We start from the raw sequence: 22,870 nt of genomic DNA on the forward strand, positions 1-22,870 counted from the left end.
TCAGGCGCTGTGGGGTCCAGCACCCTGCCTTCCAGCCCACCTCCAACCCAGGACCCCTTCCGGCCCCCAGAAGCATCTACCTCGTTAGGAAAGCGGTGACCTACATTAGGATGCTAGGAGCACAGCGGCTCAGGCAGGCGTGGCCACTGCGGAATAAATTCACACTGTCTGGGAGGGAAGTCCCCACTCAGGTGGGAGAACGGGCAACGGAAACGAGTGAGGTGGCGGTCTCAGGGCTCCAAGCCCCACAGCCTGTGGGCATTTCTGTCCCAGTCCCAGGGACAGGGACACAGAGAGGAGGGTGGACCCAGCGGGGTCCCCAGCCTCCTTCGCTGGGCTCTGCTGAGAGAATCAGGATAGAGGATGGGGCTGAGGAGCTGCAGGCCGAGTGACCCCCCGCCCCCAGGATAGAACCGCGGGCTCTGGGCCCCAGCCCTCTGCTACACCGGCGTGGTCCACGGACTATCAGCACCAGCCTCGCCAGGGGCTTCCCAGCCCCAGCCCAGGCCAACAGGGTCGGGATCCGCCTCTTAACAAGATCTCAGGCCATTCACGCACCTGGTCACGTTCGAGAAGCACTGGGCTAGGTCACTTCTCTCCTGGCAGGGCAGACCCCGGCACCTCCCAGGAGGCCACGGCAGGGGATGGCTGGGGCCCGGGCAGCAGGGGGCGGCGGCGATGGGGGATGCTGACGGTAACAGCTCCTGCAGGAGGGCTCCGCACGGGGAGAAACCATGCCCACAGGGAAGCGCCTGTGTATGGTTCCCAGTGCCCGCAACAGCTCTCTGGGGTTAGAAGCACTGTTGACACCATTTTGCAGATGGGGACACTGAGGCTCGGGACATGTAGTAACTTGTCTAAGGGCAGGCAGTGGAGAGTGCAGCCTCGGGCCCAAGTGGCCTGGCGACAGAGCTACCGACCAGCGGCCTCCAAAGCCTGGAGGCCGGCTCTGCTGACCCGCCTGCCCGTGGAGGCTCCTGGAGCGGGGAGAGGGCTGCACCCTCGCGTTTGAGCAGCGCTTCACGCCGACCGGCCTCTCCTTGTCCTTCCGCTGCCTCTCTGTGCCCGACGCGGGTGCCCTCATCAAGCCGGGTCGCCCCCTCCCCGCCAGCCTTCTTCCCGGGGGCGTCACAGATGCCGTAGGTAGAGGGAGGCAGGGGTCTTGCGGGGGCGGGGGCGGGCTGAGGTGAGGAGGTGGGCTGGGAGATCCGCGGGGGTGGCGGCAGGAGCAGAAGGGCCCACGGGCTCCTGCGGAGTCGCATGGGGTGCGGCAGCCCCTGGAGACTGGGGGGGTGGGGGCGGGGACGCCTTCCCTGCCCCCCGGGAGGAGCGGCCTGCCTCCCTCCCACCCCCGCCGACGCCCAGGTTAGGGTGGGAGCCCTGACCCCTCTGTGCTCCTGCACCCCACTCCTCCTCCTCCGGGCAGGCTGCCTCAGTCTCCAGCCGGGAACCTCCAGCAAACCCACCCGGGCCTGGTGTCCACGCCCTTCCTCTGGTGCTGCGTGGTCACGTCCATCCCCCCAAGTCAGTGTCCAAGCCGCACAGCCACCAGCGCCCACTGTGCCTTGACCTGGGGCTCCTGCCCCCTGGGACGTCTTGCTGGCCTGCCGTGTACCCCCTCCCCAGGGATCTCCCTTTGGTCAAGGCTCCCCAACCCAGGACAAGGCCTGTGCGCCCCTCCATTGTGCAGACAGGTGAAGGTCACGGGCTAGTGAGCGGCAGGGCCGGGATGGAGGCCACGCCTGGGGCTTCAAGGGCAGCATCTTCCCACCCGCCCAGCCGGGCTGAGGGGCACCCGGACAGCGGATGGGGGACAGCGGGTGCCCGCACTGAGCCCTGGGGGTGCTGTCCAGGCCGCGTGCTCCACCTGCAGCCACCGGTCTGGCCTTCTGGGCCTTTCCCACCTCTTCCCTGCCTGGCATCCCCGTAACACGCGCGGCCCAGGCAGCGCGGAAGCTGGTTTTTTTAAATCTCTAAATTTGTACTTGGAACAGACAAACCCCCTGGTGCATGTGTAACCGCGCACCCCGTCCTCACGCCCGCCTTCCGGCAGCCTCGTTTCCTCGTCACCCTTCCTTGTCAGACATTCCCACTCCCAACCAGACCCTCTGGGAAGCGGAACAGAAAAGCCCCCATCACCCCTCGCAGGAGCTGCTCTTGGGCCCGCGGGCCTGGCTCGGGAGGTGGACCCGGGCAGGCAGGGTGGAGAGGCCTGATCTGTGTAGGAGGAGGGGGGAGGCCTCCCCAGGCACCCCAGCACTAAAACACCCCCCTCCCCGTGCCCCTCAGCGTTGGGGGCTGGAAATGGGAGCAGGGTTTGCTTGTCCCAGGCGCAGCTTCCAGCCAAACCCCAAAGGAACCAGATCGGTTGCTGAAGAAGCTCCCCCCCCATCCTCCTCCTGGCACCCCCAGCCGGCTTCCCTGGTCTCCCTCTCTTGGCAAAGCTGGATGGAGCCTGTGCTGGTGTGGAGGGGGACATGGCCGCGGGTCCCCTCCCGGCTGCGCTCCCCGGCCCATCTCCACACGCTCAGCGCCGCCCCCGGCCCTGCAGTTAGCTAAGCTGCCCGGTGTCAGTCTGAGCCAGACCAGGCAATGCCCCAGGCGGCCTGACAACCAGGTGCCAGTGTCCCCACCAGCCACCCCAGACAGGCGGACAGCAGCTCAGGGAGAGGACAAAGGGCCCCGAGAGCGGGGAGGTTGGGACTCCCAGTCAGATGGCCTCTGTCCTGCGTTGTCCTGCCCCGGCCGTGTACCACCCACCCCTAAGCTGAGTCCACCCCGCCCCCCAAGGCTTCCTGAGCTCTTCGTAGGTAGAGAGGGTGTGCAGCTGGGGGACCCCAGCCCCTCTGGGCCCGGGCGGGCTGGAAGCAGAGCTGGAGCCTCGAGGAAGGGCCGGAGGAAGGGCTCCGAGGCTCCTCTCCCACATCCACTCCCAGCCACGCCCCCCATACGAGCCGGGGACTCAGGTCCAGCTGGGGGGACCCTCTGCACCCCTGTCCAAGGACAGCTTGCTAGAGGCCAGCGTGCCTCGCTGAGGGCGTCCTGTAGAGGCCGGTCAGCACCCCTGGTCCCTGCCCACGCCTCGGCGCCAGCCTTCCAGCCTGCCACCCCACAGACGTCCTGTGTGCTGGCCCTGTCACCAGCACCCCCTTCCCCCTGGCACCCAAGTCCCTGGGGCTGCCTGCTGAGCCGGGCATGCAGGCGGCACAAGGCTCCTGGCTGGCGCCCCCCATGCTGCAAAGACGGGTTTCTATGCCACCGGGCCTGTCATCCGGCACTGGCAATGCCTCCTCCCCTCCTTCCCCAGCAGAATCCCAGCTCCTGTCCCCAACACTGGGAGGTCAGAGTTCCCTGTGTCCTTTGGCTGCCCAGGGGTCTGGTCCTGAGCATCGCCCCAGCCCCAGCCACTGCCCCCAGGCAGGAGGCAAAGCAGCTGTCCATGCAGGCAAGGAACCCAGCGGAGATGGGCTCGGCCCCAATCCTGGCCCCTGCACCACCACCACCCCGCGCCCCTGCCCAGCGCACGGCACTCACCTCCGCACCCCAGCGAGCGCCCTGAATCAAGTGGTCTGAGCCGTCCAGTGAGCCCCTCCTGGGATTCCTGGAGAAAGGAGACAGCGAGCGCAGCAGCACCAGCCTGATCCCCCAGCAGGACCTGGCACGCAGAGCCCCAGCGGGAGGAACGCCTGAGGCCGTCTCCCACAGCGGTTGGCCAGGTCATTAACACACCGAGGAGGAGAGGGAGGGACGCGGGAGCCGTGGAGAGGGGCAGGCGGGGAGGGGGAGCGCGTGTGCGGAGCAGAGAGCAGCGGAGTGACAGCGGGGGAATATCCGTGATGACAGCGACAGGCGCGCACACGGGAAGGCGGGCGCACGGAAGGCGGGCACACGGGCGCACACACACCGGAGGCGCTCACCCTTGAAACGCTCCCCTTTCGGGGAGACGTGGCCATGAACTCCAGCGGGAGGAGGACTGTTTACCAGGTCCCTCTATTTTCCCTCCCCACCTCCACAGGCTCTCCCTGCCCTGGCTGCCGCCCCCTCTGGCTTTGTCCCCTCTCCCCTTGCCTTTGGGGACACAGGGGCAGGACCCAGGGGACAAAGGCCCCAGGAAGCTGGGTCTGAATCCTGTTCAGAGGTAGGGGCAGTATCTCCCACCCTGCCTGTAGGAAGGGAAAGCTGATCTGGGTCTCTGTCAAGGGACGGCTTATTCCAGAGGGGGTACCTGGAGGGGTGTACGGGGGCCCATCTGCCTGGTGGTCCTTCGGAAAGGGGCCCCAGGCCACACAGCCGGTGGCACACGGTCACGCAGAGGTCACTGAGCCTTGTGACCCCAGACCGGGGCTATCTGGGGAGGGAAATGCAGGCAGGCCGGGCCGGGGGCCTGGGGTCAGGTTGCCTGGGGCACCCTGGGGTGAGCCCTGAGGAGGGGCTAAACCCAGCCCCGCCTCCCCGGCCTGGGCTTCTGCTCCTGGCTCTCGGCTGGATGGGAAGAGACTGGTATCAAGAACTCAGAGATGTCTTTACCAGCCAATCAGGACAAAGGAGTGGGATAAACTGATATTCCAAGGGAAGGCAAGTGTTGATCCAAAGCAAAGGAAGCCAGGGACCAAGTCAGGGGAGGAGCCGCCGGCCAGACCTGGACCCGAGGTGACCTTCCTGGCATCTCTTGAAACCTACCTGACAGCCGGACACGTGGCATGTTTCTGGCATCCCTTTTCCATTTCGCCTGCTTTCTGGGGGGTCCACTGTCAGCCCTGGGTGCGAGTTGAGAGACCCCCCTTGACTCAGGATGCTCCCACACCCTCTTCTGTCTGCTCCGCCGTTCGACCCAGCAGGGATGCCCTGTCCCCCACCCCACGCCCATGTCACATGCACCTCACCTGCTCCCAAACATGCTTCCTTTCCCCCAGCTGCAGGAGAGTGTGTCCTTCCTGGAGTCTGGGGCCCTCTCCTCACCCACGGGGTACATCCCGCTCCTTGAAAACTCAACCAGAACTCACGTCCTGGTGCACCGTCCCAGGCTAGCGCCTGCGGGACCTTCTTCTCTGACCCGTATCACAGAGGACGCGTGGCAGCTTTCTGTGGGTGGGTCACCCCCTTTCCTACACTGGGGGCTGTCCCGGAAGAGGCATCCACCTCGCCAGGCTGAGTGAGGAATGAGCCGGAAGAAAGAGTCCAGCTGGGTGTCAGGCCCAGAGGCTGGACTGTGTTGCGCACTGACCCGCCATCAGCTGCCTGTGAGCCCCACAGCCCGGGGCTGCCCTGCAGTGACCAGGAGGGATGGCCAGGTCTCTGGGGTCCCTGGGCACTGGCTCCCCAGCTGGTACCTAAAAGATGGGCCCCCGCTGACCCCGCAGCCCTCGTACAGGTCAGCACAGTCTGCAGCTGGGTTTCAAGAACAAAGTGGATGGGAGGGTGAGGGGCAAGATGGAGTTTCTGGGTCCCCCGGGGCATGGCCCCCCACAGGGAGGGTTTCTGTGTGTGCAGCGCAGCTGTTTTGTTTTGTTTTGCCGTCTGTGATGACAAAGCAGCAAGGAGGTGACAGGACGCAGAGCAAAGAGGTGCATCTTGATAAGCCGTCTGCCGCCTGTGGCCTTATTGAGGCTCTTTGTCTGCCAGCCGACCGTGGGTCCTAAAGAAAAGCTGCTTTGCAGGAAAGCAGGCAGAGGGAAGGCGGGACTTGGCCCCGATGGGGGACAGGCCGGGCTGGGGCAGGAGGAAGGGGGCCCCATCGCTCCTCCTCCATCCGACTGTGGTGGGTCCCCCTGGGGACCGAGGTTGGGCTCTAACACAAGGACCCGCCAAACACAGGCCTGGAGGGGGAAGCAGCCTGGAAGGATGGAGGCCTCGCCTGCCCTCGGCCGGGCCTGGCTCTCTCCTCACTGTGCGCTCTGCCCTGTCTGCACAGCCCAGCACCAAGGGCTATTCTCTGCTGCACACAGCAGGCTTCCAGGAGGTGCTGGGGGCAGGGTGGCCAGCCTGGGGTCCACTGGAGCGAGGGAACGGGGGCCGAGGGCCGCCCTGGAGTCTCTCAGGAGAAGGCTGGGCTCTCGCCGTGTCTGGGGTGGAAAGGCACAAGTTGGGCTGTGAGGCAGGCGTTGAACGGAAGGATCTGAAACAATTCGAGCCCCGAGGTAAAGCCGTCAGGCGCGGCAGAGCACGGCTAACAGTTCTCCCTGGAGCAGGTTCTTCTTGTGTCTCGCCTGAATTCCCTCTCTTTGTGGGTTCCCTCCCGGGTCCTCGAGGGCACCAGAGCCCAGCTAGATCGCTAGCATCCCGTCCCGCATCTACAGAAGGGCGGGGTTCCACGTGGATGCAGGATCAGCAAGGTGCCCACACCGGAGGTAAGGGGAAGGCTTGCAGAACCGGCTTCCCAGCCAAGTGGCTGACTCAGTGGAATTCACAAGCACTTACTTATTTAGCTCGAAAAATATTTGCTGAGCCCCAATGCGTGCTAGGTGCTATCCTAGGTGCTAGGTATCGGAACTCAACCCCCCACCCTCCCGCCTGCTCTTAGCCCCCATTCTAATGGGGCAAGACAGACTATAAATGAGAATAAAGTAAATAAGTCATGAAGAGTGATGAGAGAGGGTGAACGGCCGGCCGCAGGGAGGACTGCGTTATCTGGGAAGTCAGGACGCCGCCGCCCCAGGAGATGCCGTTTGGGCTGAGATCCGACCATGAGAAGGAGCCTCCTCCTAAAGTTCTAGGGAAGAGCATTCCCAGAGGAAGAAGGCAGCTGGTGCAAATGCCCAGGGGTGGGAACAGGCTTGGCCTGTTTGAGGGAGAAAGGGATTTGGGCTGAAGTCAGAGGTTGGGCGGTGGGGCCAGCTGCCTTGGGGCCTTGGACACCAAGTTACAAAGGAATTTCAGTTTTGTTCTAAGGGCAGCGGGAAGGCCTTGGTAGGTTTTGAGCAAGCGAGATGTGATTTGATCTTCGGGAAGGTCACTCTCGTGGTTCTGTGGGGGCGCGACCCGCTCAGGGGTCGGTGGCATTAATCCAAGTGGCTCTGGGGGTAGCAGTAGGGGTGGAGAGAGTGGGCAGGTGCGTGACGTTTTGGAACAAAGGCAGCAGCACTTGGGTGGGAGGCGAGAAAATGATAACAATTAGGTAGAAGATGTGTCCCCACGTGGGGAGGTTTGGGGAGGAAAAGCCGGAGTTAGGTTGTGAAGCTGTGAAGTTTGAGATGCCTACGGGTGACCCAAGGGGACTGGCAGCGGGCAGTTGGAAGTCCTAAATCCTAGGAGCGGGGCTTGCCTTGGAGGAGCCTGTGGTTCCACTGAGATGGAGCCTGGTTCCGGAGAACAGGCTTGAGGTCTCACTCCTCCCATCTCTACCCACAAGCTCAAAATCCTGCTTCATTAGAGGAGCACTAACCCCGCTCTCTCAAGACTCCCTGTGGAGGAATCACAGAATTTCTCCCAGCTCAGAGATGCCGGGACTCCAGGAGACTTGGCGGCAAGACATGGAGAGGCCGAGTCTCGCTGGAGAAAGAGTCTGAGAGCTTTGACCCAGAGGCCAAGGTCAGGGTAAATAAGCGTTCCTAAATCCCAAAGGTTCAAACGTCCTAAGCTTTCGCGTGACTCCCCTCTGACAGTTGTTAGGAGGTTCCTCTCTTTCATGCAGCCTTTTTCTACAGGTGAGAGAAATCTGTCCAAAGTGAACATCAAGGGTGGTCCTGACAGGAAGAATGAGGGGAGGGGCCGAGGGGCCTCCGGCAGCCTTAGAGAGAAATGGGGGGAGGGGACATGCCTCACCTGCTGCTCAGGTGCTGCACCTGGGTCTGTCCTCTGTCATGAACCGAGATGTGGGCCTACCAGCCCCCTTCGGGCCCACACCTTTTACCCACCCCTCCGAACTTGCAGCAACAAAGAAGCCCCCGAATATGATGGAAAGTCTCTCCAATGAGCCGTCACTGGGGTGACTGCAGAATGTCTCGTGAACACGGCCTAGTGGCTGGAACCCCGACCCATCCCCACGTCACAGACAAGGGGACCGGGCCCTGAGCAGGGAGCTTACCCAGGCCTGTCAGCCCCCTCCCGACGGGGGCTCAAGTCAGGCCAGAGGAGAGAGGTGAGGTGCCTTAGACACACCGGCGCGTGGGTCCTGCTTCTGTGTTCAGGGGCCAGGCGGCTCGGGCGAGGCTTCCCCAGCCGTGAAGCCCCAGTGATAGCAGAGCTGGCCTGCTGTGTGGACACAAGCTCAGGATGCAGGGTGCCTGGCACTCAACACACTTTCTATATTCTTGTCTCTGACGGTAGGAGGCCGGCCTCGTTTCTTTATTCTTTTTCTTTCACTATAACCTGCCTTTCTTTCTATTCTCTGGCCCCAGATTTCTCTTGGCATCTGGGCACTGGCTTGTGTTCTCCAAGCGTTTGGGGACCAGAGAGGCGTGGCGGCCCTTGGGAGCGGCAGCACCAAAGCCTGGGTTTCCGGGACGGGGAGCCTCCTGCAGGCCTGGGTGACACGGACCCGACTTGCGAGGAAGGAGCCTTCTTACAGACCGGGGTGGGGGGCTGGAGCGCAGCCGGGTGGAGGGGCCGTAACTACCCACGGAGGCCCTGAAATCCAGCCTAGGTATCTGCGGGAAAGGGGAGAGCGGCCTTCCCGGGGCGCCTGCCTCGAGCTCCAGGGATGCAGAGACGGAGCCCCCGGTGCCCCCCACCAGGAAGCTAGTCTGCAGGCAGCTAGTGGCCCCCACCCCCTGCTGATGGGCCTCCTCCCTCTGACTCAGATCTGATGTCTTCTCTCACCATCCCCCCCGACCCCGTCCCCAAACACCCCCATGGCCTGGCCTTGCCCGCTCCTGGCAGCCGTGGGCGTGCAGATGAGGATGGGGTTCCTGCAGCGCACGTTCTGGGCGGCCACCCGGCAGGTGGGTGCCAGGGGTCGGGGGAGGGGGGACGCTCAGGGGGAGGACCCCCGACCTGTGCACCTGGCTGCTGCCACCAGCAAAGCCCTGCCTGCATCTCAGCGCCGGACCCCCCAGCATGCACTCCCCACGCATACACGCAAGGCACACACGCCAGGCATGCGCCACGGGCGCACCACACAAGCACACACATGTCACACTGTGCACATACCCCCTGAGTACACACCACAGTCACCAAACGGGTATGGTGCACACACATCACAGGTGTGCTGTGGACTCCATCCCCACACGGATGCATCACACACACGCACACACCACACACACACGGGTGCACAGCTCATGGTCCCCCTCTTCCCTCCAGTGTGGCGCTGCGGAGGGTCCGTGCCCGGAGAGCTGCCAGGACAGTGTGAGCTCCCCATGGGGGGAATACGGTGGGAGAGGGAAGCAGCCCCCAACCCGCGTCCTCCCGATGGGCCAGCCCCTCCTTCCCTGCAGCCTGGGCTCCACACAGAGGGCCTCCCTACGCAGTCGGGCAGGCAGGAACCAGGGGTCAGCAGCAGGGCCTGGCCTTGACCTCCTTCTGGGTTCCTTCCCAGGACCTGGACTGCTTCGTCATCGACAACAACGGATTCATCCTGATCTCAGAGAGGCCCCAGGAGGTAAGGCACTCGGGAGGCCCGCGGCCTCGATGGTCAGAGAAAGCCCAGAAGCAATCCCGGCCCAGGGCCAACTAGAGGAAAAGGTCTGATGAAAGCGGAGGCTCTTCCTAGAACCACAGCCAGCACCGCAAGACCCCAAATTCCAGGCTTCTCAACTCAGACGCCCAGAGGAAACCTTACGTCTCTGGTCTTCTCCCATGATTTTTGGTAGGGAGTTGTCCACGTGACGAGGCCCCGGCTTTTCTGTCTGCAGCCTTGCCTGGGGGGGCCTCCCCCAGAGTCCTACACCCCCTCCTGCTGCCCACCCCCTACCCCCCTCTGCCTCTCCCCTCTCCCATCAGTCCGTTCAGGCGGCTGTAACGAAACCCACAGGCTGGGCGGCTTACAGACCACAGTTCCGGGGGCGGGAGGTGCGAGACCAGGGTGCCAGGGGCCGGGGTAGGCCCCGTCCAGGTTGCAGGGTTCTCACTGTGCCCCCTCCTGGCGCGAGGGACAGGGAGGCCTCTGGGGTCCCTTTTCTAAGGGCACCAGCCCCACTGTGAGGGCTCTGCCCTGGGGGTGTGTTTCAGCACGTGAATCTGGGGGACACACAGGCCACAGCGCCCACCCTGCTGCATCCTCGGGGCCGGGGCCAGGCCTTCCCGCTTCGTGCGCGCTTCCCATCTGGACCGCCCTCGTGGGAAATTCTGTCCTCACCTTCCCACCTGGCTTTGCTGCGAAGGGGAGTGAACGGTGACGCTCCCCGTCACACGGCACGGCTGCGCACCCAGGACCCCACGTGCCCCGAACGGCCGAGGAGGAGGTGCAGACACAGCCTTGTATTTGCTGAGCCCCAAGTCGTTTATTTAGCCAGAAATTACACCTGAACCACATTCAGCTGAGCACATTCACCTAAAGTGGTGCCTTGAAATGAGCCAGAAGCATCCAGGGGCCTCCAGCCTAAGGGACGCGGCGTGTGGCCAAGCGGGAGCTTTGCCACTAAGCGGACGCGTGGTTGGGTGGCCTGGGCCCATCTCCCCCTCTTGGAATAAGGGCCCGGGCTGTGTGATTTCTCAGGTCTGGGTGCCCGAGTGCCGCAGAGCCGCGGGAAGCAAGCTGACCTATGACAGCAAAGTTACTCAGACTTATATTTCTCTAAGTACGTGTCTACTCGGCGTATTTACCCTTATTTTCTCAGCCATTGCATTATCTTATCACCCCGTGTGTAGTTTTAAAAGGCGCCTCACATCCTTTGTAAAACAGAGGACGTAAATGCAATCTAGTTTTCATCACAGGGTTGGGACCTTCCAGGGGCCTCCACACAGCCCCCTTCCCCCGCCACCAACCAGGCCCCATCAGGGGTGGGACGTCCCTCCATCATCTCTGGTGACATTATTAGGCTCATTTTATACCTGAGGGACAAACTGAGGCTCTGCTAGTTTAGGTTATTAACCCAAAAGCTCACGGCTGCAGAAGAGCCAAACTTTGAACCTAGAGGTACAAGGGGAGGTTCTAGAAGAGCCCTCCTGGGACGGAGAGCTGGCTGCGGAGCAGTGGCTTTGACGGACCAAGAATTTGTAGGGCGGGGCTGGCGTCCTCGCTGGGCTGGCGGGTGTGGCACCTGGTCTGCCAGGGGTCATCCTCCCGCCCAGCCCCTGCCCCACCCAGGTCACTAGGACCCAGAACGCCTGGCCTGCGTCAGTCTCCAGGGCTGGTGCCGGGGCTCTGGGGGCGGCGGTCTCCTCCCTCTGGACGCCTCTGACCCCAGACCTGGGCTGTGAGGCTCTGAGAGGGCTCGAGGGGGTACCACAGTGTGTGCGGGCAGCCCTGTGTCAGGAGTCACGACGCCTGTGCTCGGTGGACACTGGAGTCTAGAGTGAGGCTTGGCCTGCAGGTCCGCAGAGCGCGGAGCTGGAAGCCGGGTGCTGACTGTCCAGCCATCCAGCCATTTCTGCTTTTTTAAAACTCCTTCACTCCACAGCCTTGCAGCACTTACCTGTTGCTCTGTAACGAATCACCCCCAGCTGGACGGCTCACACCCCAAGACCCACGATCTCCCAGCCTCTGTGGTGAGGAGACCAGTGTGCTCGGTGGGCAGCCCAGGCTCGGGGTCTCCATGAGGCATCAGCGGGGCCTGACCTGCGAAGGGCAGCCTCCGCGCCGGATCCCACTGCCCCGGGGGCCTCCTGGGGGGCGGCTCGCCCCACCAAAGCGCAAGGCTGAGGAGAGCCAGCGAGTGCCAGCAGCGTGAGGCCACGGTCCCCTGGGAGCGGCTCTCAGAAGGGACAGCGCCCCTTGGACCATGTTCGTTCACTAGAAGCAGGTCGCTGGGTCCAGCCTACATGCAGGGGAAGGGTACAGAGCCGTGAGGCCCAGGAGGCCGGGCGACTGTGACCCGTCCAGACTCTCCCACCACAGACTCCTACCCCCTCCCCAGACACACCCAAGAGCCTCAAGGGCCCGTGACCTGGCCCCTCCCCCCTAATTTGCCCCTCCCCCCTTTCCTCCCTGGGCCTCATAGTGTGGTAAGGGGACCAGTAGCCTCTGGGGACTTGATAGAAATGCAAGTTCTCGGGCCCCACCCCAGACCGAGCGAATCAGAAACTGGGAGTGGGCGACCACCTGCGCTGCAAGCTCCCGCCACCCCCCCGAGTGTAATGAGGTCCGAGGACCACTGCCTGGGCCTCAGCGCCAGCTGCTGGTGGTCTGGATGCACCTTACCGCCTGGGCTCACGTGCCAGAAGGCCCAGGGGACGCTCCCTGTCCTGCCAGGTCCATCCCGGAGCCCAGGGAGGGAGGCCTGTTGCTTCCATGGTGCCAGAGGGGGCTGCCCTCCTGAAGAAGAGGCGGGTGCTCTCTGCCAGGGCAGCCTGTCCTGGAGGTCACGTTGAACGGGGGACACCTTTCTCCAGTGTCCAGGAGCTTGTCTTACTCTCAGGAAACTCCCCTTCCAGAATCAGGGGTCTGGACAGTGGGGATATCGGTGACTAAGCCTGGAGTCAAGACAGACTGGAGGGACAGGCTCGTGGGGAGGGAACCAGCCTCACCAGGAGCCTCGGTTCCACCCGGATCAGGAGGCTCAGATCACTCACTCTGCCCTTCAGCAGATGCGCAAACAATCACCATGGCCTCTGGGGATCCGCCCACCAGGATCTCCCTGTTTGGTAACACAGACACACATGCACGCACATGCACGTGCATAAAACACACACGACACATCAAGTTTCACCTTCCTGCACGCGATTCACCCAGAAGTGTTCAAAGAATTCTGCACCTTTTAAAAAACAAATCTGATTGCAACGACTAGTTTGATTTCACACCAACTTAGAATTTAAAAGCCATGAGAGGTGTGGCTGGAGCCGTCCCAGGAGAGGGGGCCGGAGCAGTGGAGTCTGATGGACCACGATTCAAGGGCGTCTGGAGGGGAAACCCAAACACAGGTAAAGTCTGGCACTCAGAGCAATGTCCTCATCCTGGTGTCCCTCCCCCTCGCCCTCACAGATGGGACGATTCCTGGGGGAGGTGGACGGTGCCCTCATGACCCAGCTGCTCAGCATGGGGGTGTTCAGCCGGTAAGTAGGGCAGGCGCCACACCCCCTCCAATACACACTGAGGAGGGGGGATCGGATGCTAAATGGACCAGACAGATTTCAGAGCCCGACCTCAGAACCCACAGTGAGCCCCACAGGGCTCCAAAAGCAGCCTTTCTGAAGCCTGGAACTTGATGGGGGTGGGTAGGGGGGAGGACGGGGAAGTGGGGAGAGGGGCTGAGGTCATGTGACCCTTAGCAGGAAAACCAGATTTGCTGTTCGTTGTCTTTAAAGCAGCCCAAGAACAGAAATGTCATTTTCTGACCTGCTGATCATGCACCCTCCCGGATCCGGGTGACCAAAAACCTGGCTGCAAACTCCCCCAGGGTGGGGGCGGGGCGGGGGATGGGGTCCGGACTGCCACGCCCTGCTTCTGGTTTCAGAGTGACCATGTACGACTACCAGGCCATGTGCAAACCTCCGACCCACCACCACAGCGCCTCCCAGCCCTTGGTCAGCGTGAGTGTCACCCCAGACGCCGCCCCCGCCAGATGCCAGCCTGTCCCTTTCTCTCCAGGGCCCCAGGGCCACTCTCAGTCCTCTCCCAGTGCCCCCTGCACGCAGCCCGCTCCCCCACACCAGGGTCTTACCTGGGGGGCCTCGGCGATTGCTCTGTCAGAGGAACAGGCTGCAGCCCCTTTCTTGCCTGGTTCCCACCTTCACCCCAGTGCCGTCCACACATCATCAGGGACCCCAGAGATGCCACCCAGTGTGATGATGGGCATCGTCCGCCCCACAGTAGGAATTTCCCAGAAAACGCAGCTCTCCGCTGCTTCCGCTGCCGGGAAGGGGCGGAGCGGAGCCCGGGTATGGTCTCTGATGGCACAGGGCGAGGGGCCCTGGGGCTCACAGTGTGTTCCCTCTCCTCCCAGCCTATCTCTGCCCTCCTGACTGCTACCAGGTGGCTGGTGAACGAGCTCTTGCTGTGAGTGAGGGGCTGGGGGGCTTCGTGCAGGGGTGGTTTATGAAGGAGGCCTTTGAGGGGAGCTGCCGAGGTCCCCACGACCCCAAAGGAGGGTGAGGTCCCCAGGGGAACCGGCCAGGCCTGTATGGGACGCCCCTCCTACATGCCGCCGCCACCAGGAGCCTCCAGCAGGGACAAGGGTGTCCTGGGGGCGAGGGGCAGACAGCTTGGGGGCCCACTGGAGAGGGCAAGCAGGTCTCCGAGATTCACTTGTGCCTGACAGGCTCCTGCTGGAGTGGAGCGCCTGGGGCTCCTGGCGTGGGGACAGCGGGGCCGAGGGTGAGTGTCGTTCCAGCCTCCAGCTGGAAACCGTCACCTCAGGGGGAGGGGCAGGGGGCTCCGGAGAGTCCACCGCTCACATCCATCCTGTCGGCTTCTCTCATCACCTTCCCTCACCCCTGTGTGACGTCACACCATCTCGGGGCACCACTGATCCACGTGACATCATCCATCCCATGTGACGTCATTCACCCCATGCAACATCACCCATCTCGTGTGACATCATCCATCCCATGTGATGTCATCCATCCCGTGTGACATCACGCCCACACCATGTGACGTCACCACCTGTGTGACATCATCACCACCCCATGCCGTGCACGGGTCCTGGGCAGCCAAGGCCGTCTTCCATCACTGTAAGTAGGGCAGCCGAGGCGCTGGGTGCCGGGCTGGGAGCTGCCCCAGGAAGCTCCCTCCATCTGGACCCCTGACTCCCAAGGCCCCTCCCAACTTGCAGCCCTGCTCCTTCGGGGTGTGGGTGCAGCCCTGCCCCAGGGAAGCGGAGCCCCCCAGCCCTCTCCTGGGCTGAGAGCGCTTACAGCGCCAGGAGGAAATCTGCGTGGTCCCGAGGCCGTGGCCCCTAGTGGGCGAGTGGGGTCTGCTCCCCGAGGGGTGGACGTGGGCCCGCCGGGGAGGCTGCCAGGCCTTTGCCCTGTGTTAGCTAAGTCCTTTCTGAGCCGACTCGAGTGACCACACAGGCCCCACTGAGGAGCCCGGGAAGCTGGGCGCGGGGCCCCCGCCTGGCTCTCCAAGTAGCCACGGGGGCAGCGGGCGGGGGGCTGACCCAGGGCTTGTCCAGGAGCTGCCCGTGCAGGGCGCCCGCTGGGCCCCCCACAGGGAGGGAGGGGGGAGAGGACGAAGGGCTGCCGTCTCCCAGGCCCCCCCGAGCCCCTGCCCTCCTCTCAGCCCCTGGACATCACTGCCGATGGTGAGGAGAGAGACGGGTATCCCCAGGGTCCCCGAGCGCGTCACCCACACGCGGCCACTCCCCTCCCCCGGCCCCAAGTCCTGACCGGGAGCCACCTGCCAGTGGACGGGCGTCTCACTCCTGGCGCGGTGACCGCACTGCCCGGGGCGTCAAAGCCCATCCCCACAGCTGTGGCCGAGGCGCCCGAGTCCACGCCCTTTCCGTGTCCCCGCAGCCCACAAGCACAAGAAGCAGGACGTGCTGCAGCCCTGCGACACCACCTACCCTGTGTTCGTGCACCAGACGGCCATCCGGGGAGCCAACGGCGTCGTGGAGTGCGGGGGCTGCCAGAAGTGAGCGGGGCTGAGCGGGCCGGGGGAGAGATCCCCGCGGGTGAGGCTCAGCCAAGGGACCACAGGCTGCGCACCCAGGGTGCCAAGTGCGGGGCTGGCCGGGGACGGGAGAGGTGGCCTGAGGCCAGGGCAGGCTCGAGGAAGGGGCGTCAGCTCTCCCTTAGACGTCCGTCGGCACAGAGGACTGAGAGGCCCCAGGATGCTCCTGGGAGTGGCTGGGGCACCTGGCACTTCCGTCCCTGGGTCCCACTCCCGAGGGGAAGTGGCTGGTCCCCCAGCTCTGCCAGGCCCTGACCCAGGGAGGAAGGGAGGCCTGGCTGAAAGTTCTGTCCCGCTGACTCTCACCTGGACCCCAGGCCGCCCCACCCCCAGGAGGTTGTGTCCTGACCCCGAGGCTATGGTCTCCCCTAGGCTGTCCACCGGCCAGCGTGCCACTCCCCCGGGGCTTCCCGGGATGTCCCTGAGACCCAGGCCTCAAGCAAACTACCTTCTAGTGGGTGCCTCAGACTTCGGCAGCAGAGTCAGGCCCGTCTCGTGCGGGCGTGTGCTGGAGGGAGGGATCCTACTCTCACCGCAGCCGGTTTCTCGGGAATACTGTTATTTGTACACTTATCTCAGAGGCTGGCAGTGCGGATGCACGAACAGTGTGGGTAAAGCGAAGTCCTCAGAGTAGACGGACTTGATTTAAGAGGAGCTGTGTGACCTCGGGCGCATTACTTAACCCTCTTCTGGCTTCAGTTTTCCCACCTGCAAAACAGGGATAATACCAACCTCATACGGCACGGTGAAGGTTAAATATATACGTGTGCCTGTGTGTGTACACGTGTGTGTGTGTGCACGCACGTGCATGTAGGAGGTCCACCCCATAGCAGACGCCGGGCAGTGGCTGTTGCCAACGCACTGGCCAAGCGAGGGACCACGACTGGCTTGCACCTGCTCTCCCTCCCCTCCAGGCGGCGTGTGGGACTGTGGGACCACCTCACGGCCGAGCGCGGGCACTGCATCCCCGCCCGGAGCAGGGGCAGCCACGCAGCCCTGTTTGCTTGGGACCGTCCTGACTTGCTGTCCCTATGTGTGTCAACAGCAGCTCCTGTCCCCTCCCCCGCCGATGTTCGGGCTTCCTCACTTCCGATCTGCTAGGAAAGGAGCAGAACAGCTGCAAAGGCTCGTGGGGAAGATAAGCCAGGCAGCCCATCGGTTGCTGGGACGGTTCCCGGGCTGCCCCCCGGGCTGACCTGGCCCCGAGTCCTCACACCCGCCTCCAAAAGAGCCTCCCCTACAAGCCCAGGGTCCAGCTGCCGCAGGAACCTCCACAAGCCAACCTCTCTGCTGCAGGACATTCGTGATGCAGGAGATTCCCTCCAGCAACCTTCTCCTCCTGGTGACGGACCCCGCCTGTGACTGCAGCATCTTCCCGCCAGTCCTGCAGGAGGCTACGGAAGTCAAATATATCCTCCCGACCCTCCCGCGTGTACAGGCGAGGGAGGGGTGGCGGGTAGGACATGACACCGAGGGGCTCAGATTCTGAGAGACGGGGGCCAGCCTCCCTTCTGCCACCAACACTGCCCCCTCCCCCAAGAGCATCGCTACCTGTTCTCCCCCCTCCCCGGGGCCCCGGTGCTGCTCCTGACCCCGGAAGCTGCTTCCAAGGCAGCTGCTCCCACCAGAGGTCAGTTCTTCCAGAGCTCGGTCCCCAGAGTCTCCAGAATCAGCTCCGTCGGCAGGTGTGTTCACCTTAACAGGGAATTCTGCACATAACGCCACAGTCAAGTGTGACAAGATGCGCTCCCGGAAGCTCCGCCGGCGACCGGATGCCTGCCACGCCTTCCATCCAGAGGTAGGGGCTGGGGGGGCTCCATCCCCAAACCCTCAGCCCTGAGCTTGTGCCCTTCAGATGTGAGAGCGTCTGGACACGTGGATGCAGCTGTGAGGGCACCTCCGTGGATGACTGGAATCACCCATACACGTGCATTCACGCTGGGCCCCATGTCATTCAGATACTAAGTCAGCGGGAGGGACCCAGGGGTGCTTTACAAGGAGAGCCGCATCTCCCAGGGTCAGGGCCCTCAGTGCGGTGTGACACAGCCTCTCCACACGGCCCTCACTGCACTCAGCTCCACGTGGTCCAAGCAAGTAGGAGGAAACCGTTAGGCACGTAGTACCGCTGGTGACCGGCCCTGTGCACCCACCACGTGTACATGGGGCCGTCCTTGCTGGACATGGCTGCCTCCACACCCAAGATGCTCCCAGAGTCCAGGGCTTCTCTGAAGTCCTTCGAAGAGGATGAGCCCACAGCCCCTCCAAGGCTGGGGCCAGCGAGAAGGCTCAAGTCCAGCTCTGGGGCTGAGTGAGCAGCCTCTGCCTTCCCCTAGAAGGCAGGGGTCTAAGAAAGGGGGCGGCGTTCCCTCCGCTTGCTGGAACCTCCCTCCCTCCCCAGCCCCTGGGCCCGTTAGTTGGGCCCAGCGATCCGTCTCCAGACCCCCGGCCCCCTCTGCCCGGGGCGGTCACCCCACGGTGAACGCTCTGGGTTCACAGGAGGATGCCCAGGACTGTGGCGGCACCTCGGACACCTCAGCCTCGCTCCCCCTGTTGCTGCCGCCGCTGGGTGCCTGGGTGCTGCTGCCCGAGCTGCTGCGGTGACCCCTGCTCCGGCCGGCCGGTTCTGACAAGGTGACCCTTCCAGAGACATTGTCAAGAGTCAGCAGCTGAAGTGGGGTCCAGCGCTCTACACTTGAATTCTCACCCAGGTCCATGCTCAGCTCAGTCCTGGGCTGATGGTCCACCCTCCTGAGATTGCTGGACGGAACCAGAAATCACTCCCAGAGACCTTCCGGGTGCCTGGTACCGTCCACCCCGCGTCTCAATGGGCAGCCTCCCTGCCCTCCTACCTTCTCTTTGGAGTCCAGCGTGAACTCAATTTGGACCAAGACAAAAGAGTTTTGTTCCGTCTATTCCCCAGAAGTCCAGACCCAGCCAAAGAAAGGGGCAGCTCTTCCTAATGAATCTGGTTGGTCTTCAGTAGAATCCAAGGACTTAGACGTACTGAGAAAGAGGAGAGGAATGAGGCCAACGGCAGAAGGGGGAGGAGGGCAGGAACGGGCCCCACGGGAAACACAGCTCCCCTAGGGTGAGATGCCTGCTGGGGGATCAGCTCGGCCTCCCAGTTGCAGCTCAAAAAAATGGCGTGTGTGTGTGCGTGCAAGAGAGACGAGAGACAGAGACACAGAGACAGGAGACAGAGAAAAGGCAGGGTCCTTTACGTGAACATGGCCACGCATGATGTCCACAAACTGTTGCTATTAAATTTTTTTTCTAAAGAGATCTTTGCAAAGCCCTAACTCAGTGTTTGCATCTTTCCAAGAAAAGGCCAGTAGGATGAGCTATACAGCTGCCGCCTCGGAAGAGGACGCGAGGTCAGGGGAGGTGGCACGAACAGCTGCAGCCAGGCAGAGGGGTCCCAGGAACAAGAGGGTCTTCGCGGTGGCGTGGTCAGGGGGCTCCTGAGAGCTCCAGGCCCCCAGGAGGTCCAGGTCCCAGGCTGGTCTTTTTCTGGCCCCTGATCTACAAGAGAGACGACCTGACTCTGTCCCTGGGGTTGGAACTCTGGGGAACACTGCAATTTGCAAAGCGGACTCCAGTGGGAAGGGAGACGCATCTGGGTACCCCTCCCTCAGGGTCTCAGTGCCGGGGCTTCTGCCCCCGTAGACCCGGCTCCCCAGGGACCACAGTCCCCACTGTGGGAGCAACACTAAAGGCGGAACAGTGCAGAAACTCTGGGGTGGCCTCCGATCTCTGAGTTTAACCAGCCTCCCAGGAGGAGGTCCAGCCCAGCCCCATGACGAGCAAGGACCATGCGCACCGGGCCCCTGGGGACCGACCCCCTCCCAGCCCCCCACACTCGCACGTGCAAGCTTCCCACCAGCAAACAGCCTCACCAACGCCTTCAAACACATGATGACGTTCGTGAAGCACCTTCCACGTGAGGACACGTTACTCTCACTGCTGTCACGTTCCCCATATCTACCTGTCAGGTGGGCACCAGTGGCCCAGTGACAGCTGAACTCGAGCCTCAGAGAAGACGAGGGCCAAGGCGAGCTCGCTCAGCAGCCAGCTTGCGGGGCGGAACAGTGCTTGGAGAGCTGAACGCACCGTGGAAGTAACAGGCACCAACTCATCCAACCCGCACGACCACCCTCTGCCGTAGGTCCTGTTCGCTCCTAGACCGGGAAACCCAGGCTCAGAGTTGAAACCTGGCTCCAAGTTATCAGTAAAGCATTGTGAGGCGTGAACGTGAGGTTCATATACTGAGCCTGAAACTGCGTGGCCTGCAGTCGGCGCTAGTTACATGTCACCTACTCTCATCAGAGCATCTTGCTTCGTGGCGGAGGGCCTGGAGAGATGACCATTTGGATGTCAAGAACAACAGGCGAGGTCACAGGTGCCCGCCTGGCGCAGGTGGGCGAGGAGGCAGCGGGGGGCCCGTCTCCCGCCCCCTCGGCTGCTGCAGCGCAGCTCCCCACTCGGTGTCACAGAGACCTCGTGGCAGCAGCCCCTCCCTGCTGGGGCCCTTGGCTACCCTGCGCCCTTCTGCAGCAAGAGTACGAGCCCAGACCCCGACCGCCAGCCTCTCTCCAGGACAGCGTCCCGTTCCCCGCCCAACCAGGGGGAGCCTTTTCAGGCAAATTTATCAACTATCTTGGCCATATAATTTTTTAAAATATTTACTTATTTATTTAGGCTGCGCCGGGTCTTAATTGCAGCACACGGGATCTTTAGTGGTGGCATGCAGACTTCTTAGCTGCGGCATGCGAACTCTTAGCTGCAGCATGCATGCAGGATCTAGTTCCCCGACCAGGGACCGAACCAAGGCCCCCTACATTGGGAACACAGTCTTACCCATTGGAACACCAGGGAAGTCCTGGCCACATAATTTAAAATCCAAGCTTAGGCATGCCCTAGAGCCCTCGCGCTGCAACTACTGAGCCCGTGTGCCACAACTACTGAAGCCTGCGTGGCTACAGCCCGTGCTCCACAATAAAAGAAGCCACCACAATGAGAAGCCGCGCACCGCAACGAAGAGTAGCCCCGGCTTGCCACAACTAGAGAAAGCCTGCGCGCCACAACGAAGACCCAATGCAGCCAAAAATTTAAAAAATGAGGGACTTCTCTGGTGGCACATAGTTAAGAATCCCCCTGCCAATGCAGAGGACATGGGTTAGAGCCCTGGTGTGAGAAGATCCCACATGCCGCGGAGCAAATAAGCCCATGCGCCACAACTACTGAGCCTGAGCTCTAGAGCCCGCGAGCCCCAACTACCAAAGCCCACGCGCCTAGAGCCTGTGCTCTGAAACGAGAAGCCACTGCAATGAGAAGCCCGCACACCACAAAGAAGAGTAGCCCCCACTCGCCACAATTAGAGAAAGCCCGTGTGCAGCAGTGAAGACCCAATCCAGACCAAAATAAATAAACTTAAAAAAATAAATAATTTATTTTACTGTAAAAATTAAAGAAATGAAAACCAAACTTAGGAAGTGCTGGGACAACTCCTGGCCTCGTCTGCTTCACCCCCGTCTCCGCATGGCCAGGAGTGGACTGTAAGGCCTGAACTCCCTTTCAGAACCAACGGAAGCAAAAACCGTTTGATACACTATGGTTCTAACCACCCCCAAAGGACAGCAGGGGGCAGCCTGGCTCAAGCTAAAGAGCCATCACCTTGATTTCAGAGGAACAAAGTTAAAACCAAAGCCATTTAATCGATGACAAGATTCTGGGGACAGAGTCCTGGAATCCGTTTTCCTATAAACACCGTCACCTCTTGGGAGACCTGAGACCGCAAGGTGCTGCCAGCGCCCTCCTCAGGGCAGGGATATACGAACTCCTAAGCCGGCCTAGTAACGTGTGCATTTTAATGGAAGTGCTGCTATCAGGTAAAAGGCTCCAACCACCACTTCACAACGCCACATGGAGGTTCGGTTTGGGAGGGCAAGGGAGCAGACACCTCTCGAAGTCAAAGGAGGAGGAGGAATGAGAGCAAGAGGTTGGCAAAGACGCTAGCCAATCCCTGCAGCTCATCTGAGGGATGCTGACCTCGGGGAGCTGGGCTCACAGGTGAGAAAGTAGGGCCGGGTCCCAGCAGGCCCGGGTGCTGTCCCCAGGCCAGGGCAGCAGTGAGAGGCCTTCCCTCCCGCGTGGCTGGACATCTGCCATCACTGCGGAAGGCAGAGCTGGACTGGACTTGTTTGCCCCAAGGCAGGCAGCTGAAGGTGGGAAAATCCCTCCGGCAGGACACAGGGACTGGGGTCAGTGCTCCGTGCTGAGCAGACCCCTCTGGAGACCAGGGATTATTCCTGGGGTGATTCGGAAGCAATGGCACCTGGAGCCATCTCCAGGCCGCAGAGCCCTAGCAACCGTCAGCCCAGATTCAAACACACCCCTATCCACTTCTTTTCCAACGCCACGGACATCGCTGAGAAAGCCTTCCAGCTCAGCAAAGGACTAGGGAAAACCAGGGGGTGTCTGTAGGCCTCGAGGACTGTCACCAAGAACAGGACGCCACCAGTTCCCATTGCCGGGTGACCTACGCAAAAAACCTCAAGTTATTTCTACACTTAAAATGAGAATTCATCCAAATACTGGAAATTCCGAAAAAACTAAATTTACCTAAGGCAAAAGGGTTGGGATTTCCTCTCTTTTCTCAAATTACGTGGAAGGGCTAACAAACGCCCAACCTTCGGGTCAATATCCATGAGACCCTTTAATCTGGGTGTTCTTCGTGTGAAGAATGCTGGCATGGGCGTCAGACCTACCCCCTGTAGCCGCCTCACCTATAAAACGAGTGAAATAACACAGACGTGTTCGGCGGGTGCTGCTTACAGTTAGATGAGGCATGGAGGCCTTTAACAGATCCCCCTGCATGAGGCACTCCTTAGGTAGTATTTTGCTAACTTTAACAATAAATTAAGAACTGCCCCTTAGAGCTAGCTCTCCCCTCCATTCTACACCTGGTACCCCCCGTTATGATGAAAGCATGAAGGCTGGGAAAATCTGAGTTGGGCGTAAGCACTTTGTTTTTTAAACTGCACCATCTTTATTAACTCATTACTATCCTGCCTGCCTTATAACACATTAAGAAAATTAAATGGAAACGCAAAATACACAAATTACAAGGCTATCTAAAATTGCGAGAATTTTCAACTTTCGCAAACTCTCAACATTTTATGTGGAAGTGATAGTACACAGTATAACTGTCAAACAACTGGTAGC

At 61.6% G+C, this 22,870-nt stretch overlaps 1 protein-coding gene across 1 annotated transcript in view; it reads left to right on the forward strand.

The window, feature by feature from the left end:
* Nucleotides 1-18,247, forward strand: part of CACNA2D4 (calcium voltage-gated channel auxiliary subunit alpha2delta 4) — an 89,645-nt gene extending 71,398 nt beyond the window's left edge. Inside the window, exons 29-40 of the mRNA XM_060113350.1 lie at nt 8,818-8,879; nt 9,238-9,282; nt 9,473-9,535; nt 13,016-13,086; nt 13,488-13,563; nt 13,977-14,029; nt 14,292-14,347; nt 14,683-14,703; nt 15,490-15,607; nt 16,943-17,055; nt 17,362-17,444; nt 18,143-18,247. Of these exons, the coding sequence (XP_059969333.1) occupies nt 8,818-8,879; nt 9,238-9,282; nt 9,473-9,535; nt 13,016-13,086; nt 13,488-13,563; nt 13,977-14,029; nt 14,292-14,347; nt 14,683-14,703; nt 15,490-15,607; nt 16,943-17,055; nt 17,362-17,444; nt 18,143-18,247 (866 nt within the window). The remainder of the gene's footprint in view (nt 1-8,817; nt 8,880-9,237; nt 9,283-9,472; nt 9,536-13,015; nt 13,087-13,487; nt 13,564-13,976; nt 14,030-14,291; nt 14,348-14,682; nt 14,704-15,489; nt 15,608-16,942; nt 17,056-17,361; nt 17,445-18,142) is intronic.
* Nucleotides 18,248-22,870: the final 4,623 nt, after the last annotated feature.

This window comes from Mesoplodon densirostris, chromosome 11, assembly GCF_025265405.1.
Source record: "Mesoplodon densirostris isolate mMesDen1 chromosome 11, mMesDen1 primary haplotype, whole genome shotgun sequence".
Classification (NCBI taxonomy): domain Eukaryota; kingdom Metazoa; phylum Chordata; class Mammalia; order Artiodactyla; family Ziphiidae; genus Mesoplodon; species Mesoplodon densirostris.